The sequence below is a fragment of the Melitaea cinxia genome, chromosome 22 (genome assembly GCF_905220565.1).
Source record: "Melitaea cinxia chromosome 22, ilMelCinx1.1, whole genome shotgun sequence".
Taxonomy (NCBI): Eukaryota; Metazoa; Arthropoda; class Insecta; order Lepidoptera; family Nymphalidae; genus Melitaea; species Melitaea cinxia.
The window spans coordinates 2,788,049-2,810,083 of record NC_059415.1 but is presented as its reverse complement, the minus strand read 5'-3'; the positions used below and the strand labels follow the sequence as shown (position 1 = coordinate 2,810,083).

The 22,035-nt window shown below is 30.7% G+C and overlaps 1 protein-coding gene across 1 annotated transcript in view; it reads right to left on the bottom strand.

The window, feature by feature from the left end:
* Nucleotides 1-6,219: 6,219 nt before the first annotated feature.
* Nucleotides 6,220-22,035, bottom strand: part of LOC123664387 — a 229,224-nt gene continuing 213,408 nt past the window's right edge. The window contains exons 27-35 of the mRNA XM_045598933.1: nucleotides 17,098-17,151; nucleotides 13,793-13,894; nucleotides 13,311-13,382; nucleotides 12,026-12,119; nucleotides 9,721-9,780; nucleotides 8,736-8,860; nucleotides 8,248-8,409; nucleotides 6,820-6,957; nucleotides 6,220-6,495 (exon numbers count right to left, since the gene is read on the bottom strand). Coding sequence (XP_045454889.1) covers nucleotides 6,322-6,495; nucleotides 6,820-6,957; nucleotides 8,248-8,409; nucleotides 8,736-8,860; nucleotides 9,721-9,780; nucleotides 12,026-12,119; nucleotides 13,311-13,382; nucleotides 13,793-13,894; nucleotides 17,098-17,151 — 981 coding nt within the window. The 3' untranslated portion in view covers nucleotides 6,220-6,321. The remainder of the gene's footprint in view (nucleotides 6,496-6,819; nucleotides 6,958-8,247; nucleotides 8,410-8,735; nucleotides 8,861-9,720; nucleotides 9,781-12,025; nucleotides 12,120-13,310; nucleotides 13,383-13,792; nucleotides 13,895-17,097; nucleotides 17,152-22,035) is intronic.

Sequence of the window (22,035 nt, the reverse complement as noted above, 5' to 3'; positions counted from 1 at the left end):
TATAGTAAATGAATAACCCTTAAATCTATAATAATAATAACTTTTATCACGGACTCATTCTGCAAATGGGCATCTAAAAAAACCTAAGAAGCTGCAATAAAATCTGAAATGATGTTTCATTATAATATACATAAGTTGTAATATTTTACATGATGTAAAATAAATAAGGAGTACTTATATTTATTCGAATGTAATGTTACAAATATTTTAAGACGTATTTACTGTTTAGTAGGTACAAAATTGTCGTTATAATTAGTTATATCAAAATTTTGTCTTTCCTTTACTCGTAATATACTATATTACGTCCAGGCAATAAATTGTTCTTCATGTTACTGTCTTATGTCATGGTCATATATTTTTTGTATATTATTTTTTTCGATCAAAGAACACAAACATTGATTTTATTTTTTGTATACCCAGAGAATGGTAATGATTGAGATGAATTTGATTATAACTTTTTTCGATGGATTCCTAACACCAGTTCAAATGCTACAAGCAAATAGGCTTAAGGGGTAAACTAAAAAAATACGTATTATTATAATAACTAAGCAAGAATCATTTTTCAAATTAGGCCCGCGGTATGAAAAAATATGATGTAAAATCTACTGAACGAATGACCTCGTTACGTTTTTGTTTACGCCATCAGATGGCGTTACGACATTTTTCAATAACGCCATCAACCCTGTTGGGTTCCGATAGATAGCATTATTTGATTCGTGTATTTACCATTTGATATGGTATTAATCTTTTTCTTAGACTAGTAAGTTGGCCGACTAAATAAATTGTGTAATTTTACAATTTAGTTGATCAAAATTTATATTGTTGGTTGGTTAGCCGCAGAATGTCCGATTTAATCAGTGACAGTGTTGCTAGCGCGGTGCGTGTGCATGAAAATGCGGAAAAAAACGCTCTAATTGCTCTAATAATAAAAAGAAGACGAAAACAATACAGAACATTTTGGGTGCACCCTATATTAAGTAATAGATTAGAATATGGGATCATCATACATTGCATTCTAAACTCAGATGTTATCCAGATAATTTTTTTTCATACTACAGAATGAGTATTTCGTCTTTTGATGAGCTCGTATATCTAATTGGGCCAGCAATAATCAAACAGGACACACCTTTCTGAGTCGCTATAGCCGTGGAAAAAATGTTTTTTTTTTAATTTTAATAATTAATATATATCCACGGGCTTTTGAAACCCATGTCCTATTTTATTTCTAAAACATGCTATTTTTTTAAATTAAGGTTCATCTATAAGTTTTTCTACTTTTTCGTTTGCAACAACTGATCGGGACGCAGACGTCGTACCCGTCGACGAAGATCCGGGCGTAGGGAAATCACGCGCACACGTGTAGTCGTCTTCCATTTTGCCGTGCGACTGACCAACTAAGTTGGATAGTCAGCAAGCTTGTATAAGGTAACCGTGCTAACGAACAGTTGGACAACTTTTTAATTGTACGTCGATCGGAAGTGAATTTCGATTCTGATGCGATCAGTATCCAATTAATTAGTTAATTTAGTTGGAGAAGATGTGCGGGCTAGCATATGTCACTATACCTATTAGTATACTCTGCGATTTAGTCGGCCAACTTACAATTGTATGTCTGCTGGAGCACTAAGCCTTTTTTGTGCCTATTTAGACAGTCGATCTGAAGGAATAAACTCCAGTCCTGCGTCGGAGCTGACACACACTTTTTAGACGATATTAAGTTTATGTACATACACATTTAAGTGGAACGTAAACGTTAAGTCTGCTTTTTAATGTAATCGGTGTGCTGTATTTGTTTGATTAATGCTAGCGGTCAGTATCGGAGGGGGGAAAGAGAGTAAAATGTGTAATTTTTTTTAAATGAGATCACTATTAATGATAAGCGACTGCGCTATATAATTATTTATTTTGATGTTAGATTATTGTTTTTTTCTTTCTATAATTTCAAATGGGAAATAAAATGTTAATTATATAAATAAAATTTAAAGTATCTTTTTATAAAATACTAGCGACCCGCTCCGGCTTCACACGGTTGCAATGCTGATACTAAATATACTACAGAATATCTTTATTTATAGTGTAAAGTTAGCTATATGATATGGTTATTAACATAATAACAACAACATTCAAATATGCGTCGTTAGATTACACGTTGTTACAGAATGCGTTGAAGAAATAAAGGTTCACTGCTCGTTCCCCGTAGGTGATAGCGTGATAATATATAGCCTATATGTTGACCCGACTTCTTAATAATATTCGTAAATAATCAAATTCGTAAATTTGAAATAAATCCATGTAGTATTTTTTGAGTTTCCCCGGACATACCTAGAGACAAACAGACAAAAATTCTTAAAACTATATTTTTGGCTTCTGTGTCAATTGTAGATCACAAGTATTCTTTAAAAAAAATTATTCAATGTACAGTTTTGACTTTCCTACCATTTTATTATATGTATTTATAGATTAATTTAAATGGATCTTAAAAAATGTTATGGTGAATGAAAGACGATTGAAAAAAAGCGCACAATTTATTACAGAATTTCTATACCATACAACTCTTTTACATTTTGCTATACAATTTAAATAACGGTATATTTTAAAACCAATTGTAAACATTATAAGAAATATTGGTTTTACACGTTACGGAATCGTTAAAATTTTCTAAAAAAAATTGAAATTCTATCGCTACGTACTATTTTATGTACTAAATGTTCTTAATTATTTTATATAATAATAATTATTAGCATACAATCAAATCTTACTATAGGATAGCAAGCGATTGGTAGCGCAACTTATGCAATGATTTCAACTTTTACAAAGACTTCAAATTACAAAGAAGTAACCAACATTGACGCTATTATGAATACATTACGAGTACAATAATATGACACGGCAATAGTTGCGCTACTAAAAGTTGTTAAATTTTAGCCTATTTTATATTTCAGCCGGATAGATAACGTAATTTTTTGGCCTTTCATTGATGCTTAACTACACAAAGAAAAATAACTCATATACATATTTTTATAGTTAAATATTAAATGAAATATTATAGCATTTTAGTGACTTCAATTGTAATTTAAATTTTTAACGCAAACGTAAAATACAATTTGTAAATTCTGTTTTTCAGATGCTTTTTTTCTATTAATATTTATTATAGTATAACTTCTTTTGTGCGTAGATCGTTGACAGGCCAATGTTTCTTCATATTAATGAATTATTATATATTTTATTTACGATAATTAAGTACCATTCAATTTATTAAAAATAAAATTCGATAGCAGATCCATAGACAAATAGAAATTATAATAAATAAAAATAATTTGCTATATAAAATTATATTGATTGAAATAAATTTTTATAATTTCGATTATTTCATATTTATACACTATTTTTTTTTTTCTTATAAATGTACGAGAAATATTCTAATTTGACAAAAAGTGAAGAAGGGATTAGGCTTAGGGCTTTTTACACTTTACATTCTTTAGAATAATGCTACGCGATTCATTTTTTTCTTTGCGAAGTTTTATTTACATTCGCATATTTATTAACTAATACTATTTTTATTTTATAACTAAATATCTAATTCTGATAGATCAGACCAAAAAATTCTAATAGATCAAACCTACATAACATAATATTTACAAAAAAAAAAGAAATTAACTACTCAAATTGAACTGACAGTACATCTGACAGATGCTACTTTTTTAATTTTACTAATATTCGCCATTTTGGATTAATGACGTACAATAGATACAAACAAAAATGTCATATACTCGTATTAGAAGGTAGTTTTCAAAATTATTCAACTCATCATACGATAACATTTGAAAAACAAACCTTTATCTTTAATGTATTTTTTTAATAAGCACAAATTTCCATTATTATTTAAGAAAAAATTGGCTCCAATCTTAAGAAAAAGCTGTTGAGTTTTATTAAAAAGTTAAAGTTTAGATGAAAACTGTTCAAAAGTACCTCCTAATCTTTGTTATTTTTTTAGGTAAAATCAGTTGAATACTTTACAACAGCCACAAATATATTTTAAATCAACTAAAAATTATATTTCTAATCTTACTATAAAGCTATATAATGTTAAAAGTCACATAATAAACCAGTACTAATAATTTTTTTTTTTATAATTGCAAAACTAATGTTTTCATTGCAGAATAAAATCACTTCGCAATTGTGTACATTATATTTTATAATACTATAATTATATAAGCTATGCAGTCCTGATAACAATTCTTTACTATAATTTAAATAAAATAATTGAAATATTATATAATCTACATGAGAAAATGCATACGAATATTACAAAATTCTTAAATATTTAGGCTATATTATGTACTTATTTAGAGGTATGCTAGCATTCTATTACAGAGCACGGTATTGGACTAATTATATCATAGATAAAACGACCAATTATTTTTCATATAGGGGACTAAGGTTGTTTTCACAAAAAAAAAATGTGTTCATATAACTGGCAAGTTATTCGCTTCTTAAATAAAACTTAATTGTTTATTAAAAAAAAAAAACATATTTTTATTGTTTTTGTTACAAAATGCAGTAGCATAAATGTGTTTACAATACTTTAAATAAATGAAAAATGCTTACAATTTTTTTTAATAACTTTTGATAATTTAAGAACGTCTATAACAGATATTGGTAATGTATTAATATCTATTGTATTGTATGCTTGTTAACAATTAAGTTTAAAGTACTAATATATTGTTAATTATTTTTGTATGTATGTAACTAATTTAGGCTTCACTTTATCTACTTAATCAGAATTATTAGTTTTTACAGATTGATAGTACATGTAACTCAGTTAAAAAAGTTTTAAAAAAATTTAATTAAAAATTAAAAAAAAATTGGTAACTTGCCAGTAACTAAATTAATGAAAATTGTAATAAAATAATGAAATAATCTTTACAATTACTAAGAATTAAGGGTCATATCGGCCTATTTTAACTATAGATTAAAACTAATTCAATAATTATAATAGTTTCAGTTCTATTAAATCATAAATACTGAATCTTCATACTTTACTACATACAAGCACATACATAACGTCCATCCAAAAACTGTTTTGATATTTGACAACTAATTTGTATTTGAAAAAAAAGTTTTCAATAAAATACTTAAATACACAATTTTAAATTTATTTCTTATTTTTTTAAACGCATATTTTACTTAATTCCGATAAAGATAATAAATATTTTTAAATTATTAATATGCAATTTTAATTTATAAATCGTTGAGTTTCATCAAAATATTATTTAAAAACACTAATAATAATTAGTTATTCAAAAGTCTTATTGTCTAGTCACTTCACGATCTTAACCTCTGGATCAAATAAAAGTATTTTTATGCAAATTTAAATTTATTATGTGTGAAAAATTAGTTTTACAAAATTTTATATGCAAAAAAAAGTTGAAAAAAATCCCAGTGACGAATACTTGGTTGTCTTTTTTTATTGAAAATTATATTTTATAGAAAAAAGTCTAATATCAAAACCAAACTTATTTAACTTTTTTTTTATCTTTAAAGACCACAGACTACATATTCTGTTTAAACTTTTTGTTTTTTAATGGAAGTCTCTAATTTATTTTATGCTAGTATTTGCTATTATTTTTAACTGGGAAGATGTCGCTTCTCTATTTTCACATATCATCCTTTCTACTTAGAAACTGAATCAATGTCATCGTGATTTTTTTATTACAGTGACTTTGTTGACAAATACCTTTACAGTTTATATTTTCTACAATAATAAAAATATTCGAAGGAGATATTTAAATTTTAAATTACTTCCAATATTGATCCCTATAAAATTTAAATAAAGGCAATCGAGACAAAAAAAGTCATTTTTGAATATCATATCAAAAATTGACCGCTCCAGCGGGGATCGAACCCGCGTCTCCGACTGACCGTGTCGGGGATGTACCCACTAGATCGAAACTTTTGATATGATGATTTTATTTTCGGTTTAAGCGAACCGTTTTTGATATGATATTCAAAAATGTTTAGAATTCCTCATGTGTGGGTAACAGAAAAATAAAATCGTACATATTAAAAAAAATCAAATGAAGATCTTCAATCTTCAAATTGTACATTTTATTTATTTTAAACGGCGGCCATTTTGTTATTACATATTTCAAGATGGCAGCTCTTAATGAGTCCACAGACATTCATAAGAAAGTCAATAAATAAATCAAACTAAACAACTTAATAAAACTCATGAATTCCTTTATTTCAGTACATTTCCTTTTGATCTTTTAACAAACCTAGTTTTCAACCATTTCTTTTCCAATTTGAACCTTATCACAATTATCTAGGGACTATTTTGAATCGTTTAACTTTAATGTTGGTTTTGTTGTTACACAACTTCAAGATGGCGGCGATGGCTATCGGCTCGAGTGTTGATACGTCTTTACCGTCAACTGCTACTATGAAATCACCTCTTTGCAGTTTTCCATCCACTTCAGCTGCGGATCCTGGGAGCTGTAATAAGATAAAATATTATACGTCGCTAGTTTACTTAGGAAATTTATTCCACATTACAGGCAAAATCAAAATCGAAAATTTTTAAAGTACGCTTCACATAAAAAGGTTTTGATTAAATATAAAAATAGATTCTGCAGAGAAGAATAGGGAAAAAACTCAAAATAATAAACAAAATTAGCGCTTACAATGGGCCTTTAAGTACAATATAGTACGATATTTTTATGGCTATTGCATTACAAATATGATATTTTACTAATATTTAAAAAAATTATAAACTGCTCTAACATATAGTTTTAAAATTAGTGTAAGTTAACTATTTACCAATTCTCCAATATATACTCCAGGACCCTCAATCGGTGCAATGCAGTGAAGTCCTAACGGTCTTCCAGACTTCTTTGTTAACTCTGTTTCTATTTCTTCGTACTGTAAAGGATCAGGTCGGTAGACTGTCATTTTCATCTGGAATGTTATATATTTATTTTTAGCATATAATAAAGTGCTCCCTTTATAAACTGGAAAACAAAACTATACACTGTATATTTTATAATTAAAATTATTACTTAATGCATGAGCCTATTGTGTTAGAGTTGTTGCAGTCAGAACTCTTAACCAGTCAAAAGTACTATTGACTAGCGAAATCAGTCAAAAGTACTTTTGACTGGACAAGTTGGTCAAAAGTGGTTTTGACTGAAAATTATTGGTTATTAGTACTTTTGACTGCAAATTCGCGGTTAAAAATTCTTTTGACTGACGCTCTCCGTCAAAAGTAGTTTTAAGTGCAAAAAAGCGTCAGTCAAAAGCACTATTAACTCGTTAGATGTGAATAAATTTAGTCAAAAGATCCTGATAAACCATAATAAATTTATGCCCGCGATCTTCTTGGGACTGCATGTCAATCAGATCGACTTGGCAGCGGCTGTTCATTTCAGTGTGCAGGATCGGTTTCTAAACCTGACCCATCCTTTTCTTGCTTTTCTTCCTTTGGCATACTTCGCACATTGATAAATATATATTGATCATTTCTTTTGTAACATTAGCGTACTTTTTTGCCGTTTCATTCTTAAGTCTATTGCAACCACCATGCTCAGCCGGCAAAAATATTTGACAGGTTCTGTGTTTGTAACTAATTTTTTTATACCACAAACTTCAATGTGTTAAAGCGTTGTAGTCTACTGTACTGTAATGGTGTTTCCTTTTCATTAAATTTCGCGTCTTCCACATCCATTGCAAACTTTTCAATTTTTTCTTTGTCATCACATTGAAATGACTATCTTTCATGTCTTCCATCGCTAAAATTCTTTGCAAAATGCCTTCTTTCTTTTCGTAGTCACTCATTTTTGTTCTAATATCAGCACGTTCTCCACTAATAATGAATAATATAAAAGTTTATATGTGCGTTTGTCGTTATTTTTATCGACCACCTTAACTTTTTAAGAGTTTTGACTGATACAACCAATCAAAATCACTTTTGACGGAATCATTTAGTCAAAAGTACTTTTAACCAGCTCCATTGGGCAAAAGTACTTTTAACTGTTATTTTAGTCAAAAGTATTATTGACTAAAGCAAATGGTCAAAAGTACTTCTGACTGATTTTGCTAGTCAATAGTGCTTTTGACTGGTTAAGAGTTTTGACTGCAACAGAGTCCTTTATAGTACAGAATTATTTCTAAAACTAGTTTTCAATTAAAATAATATTCTATTATATATCTATCAAATAAAGAACTTTCTACTTTTTGTACGGTACTAACCTTTGCCACTCTCAGTTTGATCGACAGACAAACTCTCTCATACGTCATATCCTTGTTGATCGCTATACCATTGCAGTCTCTGATCTGATCGCCAACTTTTAATCTACCGTCTTTGGCTACTGCGCCGTTCTTGTATATTTCCAGTATCACAGCTGCTGGACCCTGGACAATAATTGGAAGGTTTACAAAATGGAATATTATTACAGATTTAAATTGATTAGATTAAATGAAAAAAAAGGAGATGGTAATACGAATATAATCCTTAAAAACTATTAAATGATGCAGAAAAAAAGAAAAGAAAAACCATAAGAAGGTTTACGTAGACGAAAGTTTGTAGGATTCAGCAATTTAAATCTACTTAGATTTAAAGAAGTCTTAAAAAAAAGGTCCCCAAAAAGCATTTCATTTCCATAGATTCCGGAGAAAGTTCCTTGATAACCTGCAATTACATTTCAGTACTATATTCTAAGTAGACGATATGGACTTACATTAACAAACGTATCGCTTCCACCAAGTAAGGCTATTCCGAGGACTTCATTATTGACGTTGATTTCTATAACAGTGTCTTGGTTTGGTTTGATTGGCGCCGTCGCTGGGTCTGCTGGGGGTTCAGCTGTTAAGGAAAAATAAGACATAATAATATATACTAGCTGTGCCCCGCGGCTCCACTCTCGTTGCTATATAGCCTTATTTGGGAAATGGACTAACGAACACAAAAATAATTTTACAATTTGAATCAGTAAGTCCTGAAATTAGTGGGTTAAAACAAATAAACTGTTCATTGTTAGAATATTAGTATAAATTTTCAATTATATATCTTACACGTTTCCAGTTCACTTTAAATGTGGGATATCTCTTGACTTTTACATGGAATTAATTTAGTTAAAAAGTTCGTCTTGTGATGAAAGACAAAAGTGTGTGTGTTAGCCCCGACGCAAGATTGGAGTTTACTAGTTCAGATCGACTACGACTGTCTAAATCGAACAAAAATGTTTACTAGTCTAAGAAAAACATTAATACCATATCAAATGGTAAATAAACGAATCAAATAACGCCATCTATCGGCGATAGATGGTATTAGAAAACGTCGTCGTCTATCGGTACCCAATTGAGTTCCGATAAATTGCGTGACAAGAAACGTAACGAGGTCATTCGTTCAGTAGATTTCATTCCTCATATTTTTTGGACCTTATATGAAAATCGATTCTTAGTAAACTCAAAAAAAAAACGTTGTAGCCCCATCTGCATAGTGTGTGTTTTCAATCTATTTGGAATTTATTCTTGAATAGGATGAAATTCTGATATTTGGATATTTGCCAATTTGGTAAAAGAACGGCCATTAATCTTCCCATTAGTTCAAGGAAAGGTCTTTGTCCTACATTGCAACTTTTCCTACCCATTTTTTGACTTAATATTTTCTCAATATAGGTATATTTAACTATTTAGATGTCAAAAAAGTATAAGTTGACATACGTTTGGCTGGTGATGGCGCTGGTTTCGGTGTAGTTGGACGTGAGGGATCTGTTTTATTACCTGAAATAAAAGCAATAAAAGAATTACCGACTTCATGTAACATTGTTCTAGCACTATGATCATTTTTTTATATAACTTGGTCGGCAATAAGCGTATGGCTCACCTGACGGTAAGCGATTACCGTAGCTTATAGACACCTGCAATACCAGAAGCATTGCAAGCGCGTTGCCGACCCTATCCCCAATTCCCCCAGGAGCTCTAGTCACCTCACTTACCAACAGGAACACAGCACTGCTTGAAAACAGTATTATTTAGCTATGATCTTCTGTAAGGTCGAGGCACTTCCCCAGTCGGGCTGCTCCATATTTTGAGCAGGATATTTCTGCTGTGCCCTACCGATTCACATTTGGTTATGATTTTTGAAATTTTGGTACGTAACTATTTACGGAGCATTACAATTTAATGTCATTAGCAATCTAAAATACTTGTTTCAATGTAACGAGAAATTTTAAATTATATAATTGTAGTAAGTTTGTATAATTTGAATAAGTATTTATTGTTCACATTCCTGGTAAGAAAATAATTAATTTAAAATAGTTAATATTTGCAATCCGTGTAGGTACTACTAATTACTTGTATCGGTGCTTTAAAACAGTAATTACGTAGGACGACGGCAAATAACTTTTTAATAATCGATTTTGAAATTTTACATTTGTAGTACTGTAAATCAATACTTAATACCAAATGTCATAACTAATTATTTCCCGCGAAGATATTTGTTTTTATAATTTTATACTACTCGTAGCTGCGTTAGCGTAGTGCGGTTTTCCCCCGTAGCTTCCCGCGTAGTTTACGAGTAGGCGGAAATATCGAGATGAATAGTACTATAATTATGTGTTCTTCTAGATTTTCAGCTATCTACCTACCAAATTTTATTAAAATCGGTCCAATAGTTTTAGTTTCCAATGGGATTTTGTTTACTACTTGCTAAGCAATATAATATCGTTTAAAACAATCGATCGCACGGTAACGTAAATTTTTTGCAAATTGCAAGCTAATAATTCCACCCGATTGCTAACATAAACACTAAAAAACCTTCGCGATTCTTGGTACGCATAATGTTTTCTTAAGGGTTATTGCCCTAAAGCAATTCTTGGGAGGAATTAGAGATTAATTTCCAATCGATGTGAAAATTCAGTAAAATTCAAGATCGCGTAAGGAATAGTTAAACAATCTGGTACCCTACTGACAAAAAAGGTCTTTGATTGTACAGGAATTACTACTGAGATTCTGACTACTGAGAGTGATTTTCAAACTCCGACTCAGTCACCCGTGACTATGGCGTCTGTAACGTCACCGAAATATCGGCAGTTTCAAATTGGAAATCGAAGTATGACTCGTCAAAAGTGTTCAAAGTGAACGTGAAAGTTTGAAAACTTGTGAAAATATATATTTGTTTACTTTAATATTTTTTTTTCAATTATACGTATTTCACAGCTTTGCTTGTGTTTTTATGAAATTAATTGTATTATTTAATATGTGGTGCATTATTCCTCACAACCGATTAGCAGGAATAGTACCTACACAAAAGGAATTTTCTATAACAGTTCTTGATAGACTGATTATATTAACAAAATTATTATTATAATAATTGTGTTTGCAGGCAAACGAAGAAAAACCGAGTTCAATTATATCGAAAAGTAATACAACGTAGGTAGACAAAAAAATTGTCAAGTAAATACGCATTATCAAAGATTGATCAGATCTCGGTGAAATTTAAATGTGACCACATGATAAACATTGGCTTTCGATTAAATTAAAAATCATTAAAATCGGTACACCCAGTAAAAAGTTATGCGGATTTTCGAGAGTTTCCCTCGATTTCTCTGGTATTCCATCATCAGATCCTGGTTTCCTTATCACGGTACCAAACTAGGGATATCTCCTTTCCAACAAAAAAAGAATAATCGAAACTCGGTCCATAAACGACGGAGTTATCCCCGAACATACATTAAAAAAAAACATATATACGGTCGGATTGAGTAACCTCCTCCTTTTTTTGAAGTCGGTTAAATAGCAGAGCAGTTTCCCTTTATTCTTATCAATTTCAATTTCAAATCTTGTGGGAATAAAGAGTTAAAAAGTAAATTTTATTTTATTGTATGTCTCAAGATATCTACGTACAAAATTTAATTGCAACCAGCGTAATTTTTTTAGAGCGAGTATTGGCTATTTTATGTCAGTCGGATTACAATTATACAACAAAAAAAATATAAGTATGCATTATTGTTTAAGCATAACTTACCAGAAGCTGACGCCGATTCATCAGGATCTTTCATGTTCGGACTACATACTGTCAGTATGACCACGCCTTCAGTTTGTTTCAGTTTGGCAGCTGCCTGTAATATTAAAATTACATTTTTTGCGTCATAGATACTGTACACACTAACACATTATTAATAGACATATACACTTAGAAACTGCACGCAAACACTCGCTTTTTAGAGAACAGTTAGAGCATTCTCACACCTAGAATTCGTCACACTAATTTTCTGTATTACACACACATTTAGAGCCTCAAATTAATCTACAAATAAAAATGTAAAAATATAAAAATTTGGTATGTAACCTATAATTAAATGATCTCCAATGCTTTAATTTAAATATACAACTTTGCCATATTCTATGTCATTTTATTATTTAAGAACTTATTTGTGAAAATCGAATCTTAATTCGTTTTAGCATGACATGAGAAAAAAAACGCGCTGACAAAAACTTAAGTACTTACATAAAATATATTTCATTACATCTATAAATACAGACGCTTACAAACACACATACAAATACACACACACACTTCAATTTTACAATTTAATACACTCTCACATATAAACTTAACACACGCATATATGCTTCACATAATTTCACACACACAAGCGTACCGCACGTATTGTTACGGCCAGCATTATTTTATAAACAAACTTGTACAGCGTAATTATATTACACGGATAGTAACACTTTTATGGCACATTGTATACGTTTTAATCTTGATCTTAAAGATAATTTAATCATCAAGAAATTTACGGTTATAGACTTAACGCCTTATGTTGAACGAAGTTATGACTACTAAATTACAGCTTCTACTTTTCTAGCTGTCGTGGGTTCGATTCCTACTAACGACAACAGTGCTGCAATCGTTGTGCCAACGCGTTGTCAAAAGTCAGTTTATAAAGTGTACATTTCGGTCAGTCTTAAAGACTTTTTTTAAATGCTCCACACTCAACATCCCCCAGTAGGATTTTCTCCTTTGTCGGGGATACGAAAACACACAATACACAAGCACAAACGCCCAGACCACGACAAACATATGGCCAATACAAATGTCTGTCGTGAGCGGGGATCGAACCTATGACCGCCAGCACAACGTCGTCACTTTGAAACTCTGGTTTTGCTTATTTATTTTACATATTTATTTATTTTTTAATGCGCACAAATCTTTCATTAAAAATTCTATCCTTTGTAAGGAAAATCAGAAATAGATTATTATTGACCTCTAAATGATTCTCAAACTAAAAATCATTACAACTTACGGCGTCATAGCTGCAACTAAGAAGGGAATCTCTGTTCACAGCCAGAATCATGTCTCCAATATTCAAGCCAGCCTGAAATCAAAGACACAAATTTAAGACATAAAATCAAAATCAAGAACAGTTTTAATCAAATAGGCCCGAAGAGCACTTTCTAATCGTCATTTTACAAATTAAAACTTTAAAAATAAATTATCATTTTTGTAAAACAAAAGCTACCACCGATTCAGAATGTAGATTCTGCAGAGAAGAATCGGCAAGAAACTCTGCAGTTAATAACGTATTATACTTAATTTTTAATTAATTAATTTAATGTACTTACAGACGAAATATTATAATAGAGATTTAATCTAATCTGAGTATTATTATTAAAGCAACAAAAAAAACTCAAATAAGAGAATATTAAATTAAAAATACTGGTAAATACTACAAAAAAGTTATTTTAGCTACCATAATACTGCTATTAGTAGATATATTAGGCGTACCTGTTCCGCAGCGCTACCTTCTTGGAGGTCTGATACGAAAATACCGCGACCAGCTTCTGTGTGTCTTCCTTCTATTATCATAATGCCGAGGCCCGAAGGACCCTGGAAAATAAAATGATTTTATATATTTTTATAAAAGTAAAATACTCACTGTTGTGTGGTTACTGCAGTAAAGATTATAGCCATCCTCCACTCTTCTTCCCGTGGGTGTCATACTCGTAAGTGGCGACTAGGGATAAAACAGTTCTACTACCATCTTGGAACTTATAGAGCCGACCGATGGCGGAATAACCATCCAACTGCTGGCTTTGAAATACACAGGCCGAAGACGGGCAGTAGTTTCTTCGGTGCGACAAAGTCAGCCCAGCGGTCACCAACCCGCCTGCCCAGCGTGGTGACTATGGGCAACGCACATGAGTTCAAGCCATTTTTGGCGCGAACTTGTGGAGACCTACGTCCAGCAGTGGACTGCGATAAGCTGAAATTGATTGAATTGTTTTGAAAATACTCATATATCCGCAGCATCCGGAATAGCGTAAGAGAAGAAAGTGTTGATTGGCAAAAAGGTCATTAATCTTACACTTTTTGTTAAATACTGTTGCTTCACTATTTTCTGTTCAAATTCTTTCTGTCAAAACAAATTATGATACATACAAACCTAAATAACCATAAATAATAAGCTTATCAGCCAAAAAGAGATCGTATTTCGGACTGAGCACGTCAAATACAAAAGAAAATTACTTGATCTATTTTTTAGCGATTAGAAGACGTTTTTCGAAATTTACTCCAAATTTGGAGGGTCTACCGGTGAAATCAGTTTGAGATTAAAAACTGCCGCATCGAAGTAATTAATAAATATACTTGAACTATTAGCCCGAAAACCTTTTTTTGCATTTTTCTATTTTAAGAGGTTTTTTGTAATTAACTCTAAATTTATAGAGCAGACAAGCCAAACCAACTTCGCGTTTATATTCAACTTATCAATATACATAAGAATAATAATTAAAAAAAAAATACTTTTAATTAAACAATTATTTTTTTGCAATTTTTAGCTAATTTTGGCAATTTTATGAAATTTACTCAAAATTACGGGATCAAATGGACCTCAAATTCGGATTCAGCGCATCGAAATACATAATTGTAAGTTATGTTGCCTAAGTGGGTCAAAGGTACAGAGCATTTTTTTGTGTACCGGTTTTGTCATAAACGTAATCAGTTTTATAAATAAAGTAGCTATGTTATTCTTAAGTCTACACATACAAAAAAATATGAGCTTTATATTCATAATATCAATTGCTATAAAAAAAAACATTAATGAATAATAATGTCTAAGCTTAATTATATAAAAGATAAAAATTGACCTACTGACCAATTTTTTTTAAGATAATTATTTATATGACGAAATAATTAACTAAATTTATCAATTCAATCATCGAGGTCGACATAAGTCAATTCTATTATTAAATTTGATAATTGGTGTAACAAATTGACCTAATCTTTCATATTTCATTAAGGAATTCAAATGGTAACTAAGCTTGGTTCTAGTTTCGATTATTGTTATGCCATTATTGTGTGATATAGTGTGATGTTTTATAGCCTATGAATATATGTTTGCTTTCTAAAAGTGTTAAGAATCCATCAGAGGTGGTTCATCATAAGAAAATGAAAGTTTTTCAACCCATATTAATAGATAATGGTTTTAGAATACACAAAAGCTAAAGGTCGCAAGTGCAAATAACTATTAAGTACGTATGAGTTACGTTACTTAACCTTACTCTAAATAAATCGTATTCTTTAAGAGAAGTGACTTTTTTCAACGCTGTCACAACCTTACTAAAATGTCTAAACTTATTAAAATTTAACTTTGGTCAAAGTATGTGTTCGATTTTTCTCACCTTCTATGAGTCATAAGAGGATTATAATATAATACTTTACTCTTCTTCAATAAACTGGCTTTTATCGCAAGAAGAGTGTTTAAAATCTGTGTTGAAATTAATAAAACAAATAAGGCAACTTTAGTCTTCAGCTTTATATAGGTATGCCCATACAAAGATAATCTTGCCCAAAATAGTTGGTAAAATAATACTTTAAAATATGTACTTTTTATAGTGAGCGAGACGAGACTGTGATCATAACACGCACTCTTAAAACTGAGCGTATAATATAGTAATGTTATGGGAACGTTTGTTCAAATTAGATTTTTTTTTTTCATGTATTTGAACATTGTTTAACAAGCTTTTTTTTCAATTTAACCTATTTTATTAAATATAAATAAAGACATTCTGTTTCAGAAAAAAATATTTACTAACAACAATAGATATTTTTTATTTATTTATTGATACTTTATTGCACAATACAGTATAGAATTGTACAAAAGGCGGGCTTAATGCTAAAATCGTTCTCTACCAGCCAACCTTAGGACGTACAAGAGCAGAGGTTTGTAGGTGTGCGCAAAATCAGGTATTAGTAAAATTCAGATAAAGAAGGAAAAAAAAGGAGGAAAAATAAAGTCAAGTTAGTGCTTAGTATATACATGAGCAAATAAATTCATATATATATATATATATAACCATAAAAATATACCATAATAAAATATACCATGAAAATATAAACATGCATAAACAGATACCTATCCTATATCTGATTGCGTTAAAAATTCTAGGGCTAATTGCTATATAAGATCACACTTTAAATCATAAGAACGGAGTAATCAATACAACATAAGTTCGATAATATATAATTGAGTGAGTAATATTACGGGTTTTATTTTTTAAATATTTATTGATCGATTAATTTAATGAAACCGATTTTTTTCTTATCAATTTGCGCCCGCAATGCTATCGTTTATGAAATAATATCGTATCTTTAATATCTATATAAACAGTTCAATAGAGATTACTTGAAGAGAAAACCATGACACACATGTCTGATGAAACACTCACCATTCATATTGTTAAAAGTATTTTGCATATTATTTAAATTACCTATATGTGTATTACACAACTCGTACATCCATTATCAGTACCTGTATTTTTTTCTTTAATTTATCTTAAAACTTTAACTTACAATTCAATCTATCGATTTAAAATTATATTATTTTATTTCGGAGACGTATAATTAGCTTCAATATACGCTACAGATCAAAGGTCAAGCAAGTCTGTGACGCCGACTTCAGAAAAGTATTACCAAATAGTAACTGGAGTTGAGACTTTGCAATTACTAAATCTACTCGTACATTTTCGATACCTTTGCGTTATATAAAAATACTTTATGTAATTTTTGAAGACATGTATATACATAAATACCTTCTTTATTGTGATATCTCGTACGCCTTTGTATCCGGCAAAGCGGTCGTCCAACTGCAAAGGAAATAAAATAAATTAATAGGTACATTCTTTATTTATTTCGTAACAAAATATTTTTATTACTGCACACGTCTACAATTATTTTTCTTATACATAAAATAATTTACTGGGAGCAAATGAATGTTAACTTAACCTTTGTTTAACTTAATATATTATGTGTGTAAGAATAAATTTGCTTATAGGTATTTAATATTTACGGTATATGTGTGAGCGTGGTGTGAAACTATTGTATTAAATTTATTATCAGAAAATAAAATGCTGTAACAATATTATTTTTTTATTTAAGAAAAGGTTATTGAACTTCTAAGCCTATGTGGTTATTACAATTAAATTGTTATAATTATTAATAAGCTTGTTTCAGTATGATTTTAAATTAAAAAAAATGTTGAACGCGATACAATTTTCGCGTCATCATTATTTGAAACCGTTTTTTCAATACATTTATTGTACTTTTTTTAATAATAAATTTAATTATTATATTACTAGCTGCCCGGACAGACTTCGTTCTGTCAAGTCTCTTCCGTGGGCCAAAAAATTAATGAGCCGAATTGTCGAGCCATTCTCGAGTTATGCGCTTAGAAATATTCATTTTTATTTATACATAAATTATTTATATAATTTTAAACTAAATTGAAATTAATACCAAGAAACATGAGTTTAAAAATAACGTGTAGCTCCTTTGATTGCATGTAAAATTAAATATGTCGTAGTACGTTATTTTTATTGAAGGATTTTTAGTATAAATCATAATCGTATCCAGCAGTAGGGAATATAAACCTCTTATCTTTCTCCTACATGGGGAAAGAGGCCTATGTCCGGCAGTGGGATATAACAGGTTGAAGCGATCCGTTGCAGTAGTAAATGATAATAATTAGTTAATAATCTTTAATAATAATCAAAAGTAAGTCCATAATGTTTTCATCAAGACCAGTTAACAGAATATTCTAAAATTGTTGTATTATTGTTAACTTAATTTATTTGTGTTTGGTATTATTTATTATTATTGTATTATTGCAATTTAATTTATTAATTAATTGCAAATTATATATAGTATTATATATAATTTGCAATTAATATATTATATATAATATTGCAAATAATATTTAAATTTATATTAAATTAAAATTAATTATTATAAAAAATTAAAATTAAAATTAATTATTATAAATAAATTAAAATAATTATTATATATTAAATTATATATAATATTGCAAATAATATTTAATTAATTGCAAATTGTGATATTCATTAATTTTTTGTATTTGTGCTATCCATTGTAAGAAGAATTGTTTTATGAGTCTTTGCTACCTGAAATAAAGAATTATTATTATTATTATTAATTTGTAGTAGGTACTAGAAATATTTTTATTGAGTTGAAAAATGTGGAGTCAGAAACTGTACAAGAACAAAGTAAATATAGTGTCAATTTCGCAGTTTCCCAATCGGCTCCTTTAATAGGAAATTGAAAAAAAAAACAGGAAATTTTGTTGAAATATTATTATAAAAACAATCTTGCGAAGACATTGCGATCATTATCAAAAGATACACTCATAAAAGATATCACGAACATTATTATCAAGAAAAACACGAAGCTAATATTATTTCGGTGATAGCTGTGTTTAAACGAAACTTTAATGCAAAGACACGGTAATTTCACACTTTTATTGTAATTGTCATATATGCAGATTTGCGTTACAAATTAATGCAACAAAGGCGTATGTCAACTGTATAAGTCAAAATAGAATATATAGCTGTTATAATACCGCATATTACATTTCTCCAGTAACGTTAGTGAATTTGGTTGGTTTATGCAAGTAGATTTTTAACAACAAAAGAAAAAAATTGCTAATGTACGTTTGAAGAGTCATCACAAAGTTTAAAAAATTTCCACTCAATAAAAATCATTCTCCTCACACATTTAACAAAAAACAAGTAAGCATCTATGCAATTACATACAATACAATGACCTTTTGTACGCTCAACATAATGAATTTGTACATATAAATATTATTTAGGATTCGTATTACCACTCATCTTTTGATGATAAGCTGGCTCATTGCGCAAGGCAAGCTTAAAGCTAACGTTCGCGGTTACGGTGATATACGGCTATACGGCTTATGATATACGAGTATATTATTATTGATTCAGCTGCTTTCAAAATCCTTACTCATTATCTTGATTCAATCGGGGACGCAAAGTTTATATCAATTAACTTATGTAAAATTTTTGAGGATATAGACCCTTCGCAAACTAGGCGACTTGTCGCCATATCATAGCGATCGTTGTCATTTGCATCTAGCGTCTTGTGACCGTGACTAGACACGGATCTATCGTTTACGTCAGCGACTAGTCATTACAACAGACGTTATGACAGATTCTCAAAATAAACAAAAGAACCTCCTTTAGCACTCAAAGCGAGACTGACACTGCGCTCGCGCACGATTGTCGTCGTGAGTGCGACTACATACGGCGACAAGTAGCAAACGCGCGTGACTCCCCTAGCTTGTCGTTGCGACTCCGCGAATCTGATGCTGTGACGAGTTTTGAACAAAATATATGAAAATTGTCGGATGCAGCCTGTCGTCGCGTCTAGTGGCCGAGCTGTAGCTGTCGCATGTTGCCTTGTGTGCGCCTACATATAAACCTCAAGTAGGTAATGTACTAAAAGTAAAGATATACAAAAATATATACTAATATTATAAAGCTGAAGAGTTTGTTTGTTTGTTTTTTTTTTTTGTGTGAACGCGCTAATCTCACTACTACTAGCCCGATTTGAAAAATTCTTTCAGTGTTAGATAGCCCATTTATCGAGGACGGCTATAGGCTATATATCATAACTCTAAGACCAATAGGATCGGAGCACCATTGAATAATGTTTTAAAATCCTTTTTTTTTCTTTCTTTTGTGAGCTTCCGCTGCGAGCCCTGCGTAAACAGTAAAAGTTTTGCAAAAATCATTTCTAACAGAATTGTTCCTATTTCATGCGGACGAAGTCGCAGGCAGGAGCTACTCTGCGATAAAGCCTTGAAGTAATAGTATATGTATATCTCAAGGCTTACTCAAAATACTTAGTTTTACATATAAAAGAACATCAATTTAGAAATAAAATAAATTATTTTTAAGAGAACTAACTAAGTTTATTCTTTCATTTCTATTAATCTATCTAAATCTATTTAATACATGAACACCGGTTATTATTAATATTGTCAATAATAACGGGTGTTCAAGAAAAACAGTTTTTTGCGGTTTAAAGATAATGCAAAAAAAAATTGATGTGAACGTTAATTTCTTAAAAATAATTACAAAATTTTAACAATTGTGTCAACTTGTTAAATTATATACATATACTAGCTGTGCCCACGACTTCATCCGCGTGGTATTTAACAAAAAAGTTATTGATCAGTTCGCAGACTTATAAAATAAATAAATTTCCGAAATAAAAGTAGCCTTAGTTACTCCTTACTATATCAGATATCTGTCAAAGAAAGAACCGTCAAAATCGATCCAGCCGTTTCAGAGCATAGTCGGAACAAACAGACAGACAAACAGACAAAAATTCTAAAAAATGTTATTTTGGTATATGTACCTTATACATACATATGAAGCTAACATTCTTTGTAAAAATGACTTGTAATTATGTTTTTTTTAAAGTGCAATAAAGTATATATAATGAATTTATTAAAAAGCAGTTATTTTAATATTACAAGCAGACACTCCAATTTCATTTATTTGTATATATAGATGTATACAGCCGTTACGGTTTTGTTTAATACAGACAAAATATATTTATTCAACAATATATTAATAGGACAAATATAAAAAAGCAAATATGAAGTCCACGTGCCAACCCAATATTTGTAACACAACCATTTGAGTAAATATAAGCTAAGTACATCTGCAATATTTAAAAGAAACAATTATACTTTAGACCACACGACTGAAGTAAAAATTCTTTAGCTCCTACAAAACGTAACTCTCTTGCTTTCTATCTTCGCTAACCTATATCTCACTCTCAACTTCCGTGTGCCTCGCCCGATCATTCTTTTTGTAACGCTCTCATCACGCATTCACCAGCTTACTTCCCAAGTCAAGCGTGCGTTAAGAAGTTTTGCTTCAAAAATCAAAACAATGGAAACCATAATATTATAGACGTGTTTAAGTACACATAATAGGGTAACTATATTTTTATCGACAAAATCAAGGATATGGCTTTATTGCAAACACTTATGCATCGACATGCCGTGTGGTTACGGCCGAGTAGAATAGCACCACCCCATTTCTTCCCGTGGGGGTCGTAAAAGGCGACCGAGGGATAAACCTGGCTCAAATCATCAGGGTCCTGGAGAAGGAAAACTTCATTTGAAACCCGGAATGGGGTCACCGTCAAGCATTCGTGGCAGAGCTCTAAAATGCGAAAGACTCCTGCAGCCGAACTGACTCCACACGTATCGCCTCGTCGTTCCTGTGGGCCTAGCCAGTGAGGTCGAGAGGGTGGCGCAAAGCTTAGTCAACTCTGTGTTTCCTGAAGTGTTCTAGGCGACACAGTGTCTGTCTGACACTATCTAAATCGTCTGCAATAGACGGACTAAGGCCAATGATATATGCATCGACAGCAAAGTATCACTATAAGGTGATTTTTGTGGTGGTAAGTTTGTTTCTTACGTACCACTGAGGCAGTAAACAAGTTAATGTTTTGTCTGATGGTAAGCTTTTACCGTAACCTATAGACACATTTGTCTCAACATCAAGAGCGTTGAAGATACGAATTCGGTGTGGTCGATGTTTATCAATCATTCATCAATCATTACAGCCTATACAGTCTACTGCTGGACATAGACCTCCACAAGTTTACGCCAAAAATAACGTGAACTCATGTGT